The sequence below is a fragment of the Sphaeroforma arctica genome (genome assembly GCF_001186125.1).
Source record: "Sphaeroforma arctica JP610 unplaced genomic scaffold supercont1.89, whole genome shotgun sequence".
Taxonomy (NCBI): Eukaryota; class Ichthyosporea; order Ichthyophonida; genus Sphaeroforma; species Sphaeroforma arctica.
The window spans coordinates 43,220-49,157 of record NW_014040469.1 but is presented as its reverse complement, the minus strand read 5'-3'; the positions used below and the strand labels follow the sequence as shown (position 1 = coordinate 49,157).

General features: G+C 36.4%; 1 protein-coding gene across 1 annotated transcript; it reads left to right on the top strand.

Annotated features, from left to right (window-relative positions):
• Positions 1–3,849: 3,849 nt before the first annotated feature.
• On the top strand, positions 3,850–5,412 carry SARC_02062 (hypothetical protein). Its single transcript, XM_014304185.1, has one exon. It carries the CDS (start codon positions 3,943–3,945, stop codon positions 5,086–5,088), a length of 1,146 nt encoding a protein of 381 aa, XP_014159660.1. The 5' UTR covers positions 3,850–3,942; the 3' UTR covers positions 5,089–5,412.
• Positions 5,413–5,938: the final 526 nt, after the last annotated feature.

The following is a 5,938-nucleotide window of genomic DNA, read 5'->3' as shown; positions in this document are numbered from 1 at the left end:
AAATAAATATATATATACACATATATATATATATATATATATATATGCATAAATATATATATATAATATATATATATATCTATATATATATATATATATGCATGTATATATACTGATCTGATATTATTTATTAGTGTATCTCTGACAATATAAGAATTATTGTAACATTTTCTAGATCTAGGCTTGTATTTGGTAAATAATACGATGTTCAAATCTAGATATACACTTAATGTGGTGACATCCTGGATGTTTAGACCTTTATGTATCTGGTGTATGTAAAATCAAGATATAGAGAATACATACACGTGTAGGTACATTTATTATCGAGTAGAGGAACTTTCTTCGATTTCGACAAGTGAAAAATTGGGGTTTCTACTGTAACGAGAATGTTTTATGAACACATGCCGTATTTGACTTGTCCACATACCTATCTGCTTTTTTTTGTTCAACATGTAAGCCTGTGTAATAAGCCTGTGTAATGTGTGCGAAAATACTGCACTTGTACAAGATTGCTTGTTGTAAACGCAAACCTTATATACAAACCTTATATACTAACTTAGTAACATGTATTGCTGTACATTTTGTTGTGATAAATATTTAATCTGCATCCACCTGCACGAATTATAAACGCCAGTGTGCCTACCTATCCCATGAGCACACAATCAAAGTTTATCTATCCCATGAGCACACAATCAAAGTTTGTGTCACACCCAACACAAGACTTATTCACTGATTTTCGTGTCTATCGCTAACAGAAATTCAAGCCCGCGCCTATAGTGGAGAAAACCCTCATGACAATCGATAATATCGCAATGGTTTGGGCTCCGAATATTCTTCGCTGCCCGTCAACTGATCCTATGGTGATCCTCAAACAGTCCCAAAAGGAGCGAGCATTGTAAGTAGAATATACTTCACTATTTAAGTCTATACATTCTTGTTTCATAACGGTCCCAAAAGTGCGCATTGTGCTTGAAGTATACTTCAATATTTATGTCTATATATCCAGGTATTTTAAAATAAATATTCGGGGCTGTATATTTCTGATTGATCGTTTGACGATATGTTGTCATGGAAGCGCAATTTTGTGAATATATAAACAAGTAAAGATATACACTTTATGCGCATGTATATATCGGCAAATACTTAGTCTCAAATTAGATGTGCATATCGGCTATCACGTTGTGCCTTGTGTAGCTTCCAGTGGACAATGGATGAGGAGTCTTATAGATTTTGACTTTTGACCTAACATATGTGCAACCTCCATTCCAAAGCAGACGCAATATATTTTAACAACAATGTCTATCTATTATATTTTCTAACAGCGTCGCTTCATTAATAACGCATATGGATGCTCGGGAGTACACACTTCTCCGATAGATTATATTACAGTGTGTTTTTTTTAGATATGTAGAACAAACGCAAACGGAAAGTGAATGATGCATTTTTTGTCAGCTGGTGGCCTGATGCCTCACTGGGAGCCACTGCCTCCTGACAGTCAGCGCCTACAAAGGCTGCGGCCTGTCGGTCCAACTCCCCGCTCTCATTCTCGCTCCCTCTCTACTCTAGAAAGTAGTAAATAGAGAGAGAGGGAGTAGGCGCCTGGACGGCTGGGTTCTCTAACAAATAATATTAATTCTTCTGGATTTTAAATTCTTCATTCTCAAAAACAAATCTTGAAATCTCAAATCTTAAATCTGAGATATCACAAAGGTTCAATTCACAATTGACTGAATTGAAAATATTTTATCTTAATAGGTCTCTTGCCCTTCTTGTCGTGAACATAAAAAACAAAATCGAAAGAAGTTCTTTTTTTTTGTATATTTAGTTTTATAGAAGAAGGCTACATATGATCAATTGATTATTGATTTTTGTTCTTTACAAAAACTGTAACACACCAATTGTTCGAGATTTGTTTAGAAAAAACAAACTTGAAGTTATTATTTGCTTTAAAAAAAACATGTTAAATATTATAGTAAACTTCCCTACAAAGAAACACCCATTCTCATTTCTCTCGTTTATATTTACTTTTGCGTGTATTGTATTATTTCATTTTTTAAATATACACCATATACGTAGGTTGAATTTTAAAACCAATACAGCATGAGTAATCCGCATTTTGAGACAGCTCCCAAAACGGTTCTACACTCTACCTACAGTCTACAGTCTACTCTACAATGAACAATCTGCAGGCTACACCCCTTGAAGAAGAAAAATACAAAGTTGATTTTTCTATGTAACCCAGAGACTGAGAGTGAGATACTGTCTTTTTTATATTTTAAACATATAGCTCTCTCTAATATAGAGACAGAGAGTCTCTCTCTCTCTCTGAGCGAGAGTCTGATGACTCGATGAGACATATATTTTGTTTTGTTTTTAAAACAAAACATATATACATATGTATAGATATATTTTTAGAAGAAAAATAGGAGTTTTTTAACAAATTTTTACCACAATAAAGTATAGGTCAAAAGAAGAGTAAATATGTAGGATAATTTTTAAAGAATTTAGTAACGGTTCTATTGAATATGTATAAATTTTTATTTACATCCTTTGTTCGACAGACAGTCAGCACCGCAACACACAAGGGAATGCAAGGCCTAACTGGCAACTGCCCAAGGCTCGAGCTTTCAAATTCGAGGGCCCGAGCGGCGGCCGAGGCCCGAGCCCCGAGGTCCCGATCCTGCCCGCCCTGCTGCCCTGCCCCGGCCCCCGGCATTGACGAGTAATAAACACATACCTAATCTTATCCCGATCGGGCTATTGGTTCAAAAGTTACAGAGAATTCGGTTTGAACCAGAGTTGGGTCAAACCAGCTAAACATGAGCACTATATAGGTCCGTTCACACCTATCAGACATCCTTGGAATCAAAGTATGTTGCTCCTATACACTTTGAGATGATATATGTCCGTTCATAGCACCTCTGGACATATCTATCGGGTACTTCGTTTCCTTCCTGGTATAATTTGTACCAGGAAGGAAATGAGGTACTCGCAAGAAATGTCCAGAGGTGCTATATATGGACATATATCATCCCAAAGAGTATAGGAGCAACATACTTTGATTCCAGGGATGTCTGATAGGTGTGAACTGACCTATATAGTGCTCATATTTGGCTAGTTTGACTCAACTCTGGTACAAACTAAAATCTCTGTAACTTTTGAATCAATAGTACGATCGGAATGAGATCAAGTATGTGTTTATTATTCGTCAATGCGAACAAATTTTACTATTTAGTGACCAATGGAATGTATTTGTTAATATACATTTGGGTCAACCTCTATAGTAAAATCCCCGCCGGTCTTGAGGTTTATATGTAAACAGATTCTCTTTAATCCCATTGATCAAATGTTTTTATTTCAAAATGAGCATAAATAGTAGACGATTAAGTTACTAACATATCTCTAATTCTATAGCTCTAGCTTAGGATATCTTTTGTGTATTATTCACTAAAATGTGAAAGTTCTGCAGTATGTAGAATCCTTCAACCAGAGAGTGCTGTTAATATATCTGGTCTGAAGTTTTCTGCCATCTAATAGTATATTCCGGATCTATTCTGGCCTCTGTCCTTGGAGAACAGTAAAATATTTTTTAGCGAAAGTGATTCTATATTGGTTAAATGTTTTATATTGTTGTGTATTTTTATTATTTTAAATTTAAGAATTTAAAAATGCTATTTATACTGTATTTTTTAAAATACATCAAGAGGCCTAAAAAGGCATGTATTAATAATATTTATTTATTTTAGTCCTCTTCTTGGTTGTGTTAAAAAAAAATATTTCGACATAAATATAAATATTTTAAAATATATAAATATATATATATATATATATATATATATATATATATTATAACATCTGCGAGCGTTTACCTCTATTTACATCCTAAATACTAGCAGATTGACTTTACATTGTCGCCTGTTGTATAACTAAGTGGATTTATATATGATGAAGTTACTTATTGTGCTATGTGGATTGATCGCCTTTTTAAGATCAGCAGAAGCTGGTTCTAGTTCATCTAGTTCCTATTACTGCAGATCTCCGTGTGGCAAAGCAGGTTATGGGTCTTATGTGAATAGTAATTGTGATTACTCGAGTTGTTCCATGTCAAATAACGACCAGTGCTCGCCTAAATGTGAAACATGTGGCAAATGTGTAGCACGAGCCATGTTCAATGGTGTAGACCACGTTAAAATCGATACTTCGGATTGCTTGGGGGGTGTTCCCTTAGGATGGATGGCGCCGACCGGTCCAGCAGATTTCTGTCGTGGTTTTTCACCGGCTGAGAAGAATAACACCAAGGTACACGCACCAGCAACAACAGGTGTGTGGTTCAAGGTAGATTCGGGCACTCCAGATTCCATATCAGTCGATAAATACTCTGCGAAGTTCACTTCAAATTGTGGATGGAACTGCGATTTCAGTGGTCGATCGTGGGCCTATGGACTCTATCAAACAAGGGCAGAAAGAAAAGGGGTATGTCGACAGCATATCGCACTGGATGGTGTGTGCCAGCGATCCAGTTGTGGTGATGCGAACTGTCAGAACGGGTATACAAGTGGCCAGACCGCAAGTTCCGTTTGTTTTGGAACCGGATGTTCCGAAACCTGCTGTGAGCCCGCACCTGCGGATAAGACCTGCGCCGAGGAGAAGGCGTCAAATAGTTGCGATTCTGATTATACATATGACTCCGAACAGAATACAGTCCTGGTCACTGACGTATCGAAATATAACGACTTTTGCTGCAAGCCCATTCCGACCTGTGCACAGAGTCGCACAGATCTCAGTTATGAGTGTGGAGAAGGCCGTAGTTTCGACACCGCCGCTTCGGATGAGCTATGTGAGACGCGGGACCTATACTCCAGTGTTTGTTGTAAGGACGCTCCTACTACACCTACTTGTGCGGAAGCGACCGATCCTGAAGTTTACGAATGCGAAGACGGGTATGTACGGAATGACCTGGCAGCTGGTGTGAGCGTAGAGTTTCCCATCGACTTCAGCCAGCTTTGTTGCAAGGATGGCCCGTGTCAGGATAGCAATGACAAGTACATCTTGGAGGTATTCAAACAGTGTGGAGCGGCTATAGAATAGTATGTTTAGAAAGTCTGAAATCGAGAACGTTTTCTGGGTACATTAACGTCCACATTAAAAGTATTCTGGCAGCAAGGACTTGTGAACTTGTAAATACTAAGTGTATTTGTATCCATCGACGAAGCGTGTATGTATCCCCGAGTTCATACTCTCAATAACTACATCAGAAGTGTTATTTTCCGTTAGTCTGCGTTGATGTTTTCTCTCAGAGTAATACTCGACAACCTATCCGATGTAAACCTCGTTTCATCTCAAGTTTGAGAATTCGGCTTGAGCATAGGCGGGCATAAGAAAAATATATATCAATAAACCCAAATACTCCGCATTTTAGTCGGCTGGAAATTTGACAAAAGCCAATAAAGAATATAGCCTTTACGAAAAGCCCCATTCTAACGTGCGGAGGCTGTTGCGCATTACTACAATATATGATAGTACTTTTCCACCGATATACAGTTACTTATGGTACTACTACTAGGATAATACACACCTATAATCTGTATCCAAAGCATTGTTTCAATTACAGCCTCACGTGCAAGGTTGTTCTTATATATATATATATATATATATAAAGATCTATATATGTATATATGTGTATATATATATAATATGTATGTATGCATGTATGAATGTATATATGTAAGCATGTATGAATGTATATATGTAAGCATGTATGTATGTTTTCAATATGTATGTATGTATGCATGTATTGTACTTATGAATATATGTATAGGTATATGTTTAAGTCTAAATATATAAGTAGAAGTATTTGTAAATTTATGTGTATATGTATATGTATGTGTATATGAAAATGTTTATATATATATATATATATATATTATGTGTGTGTGTT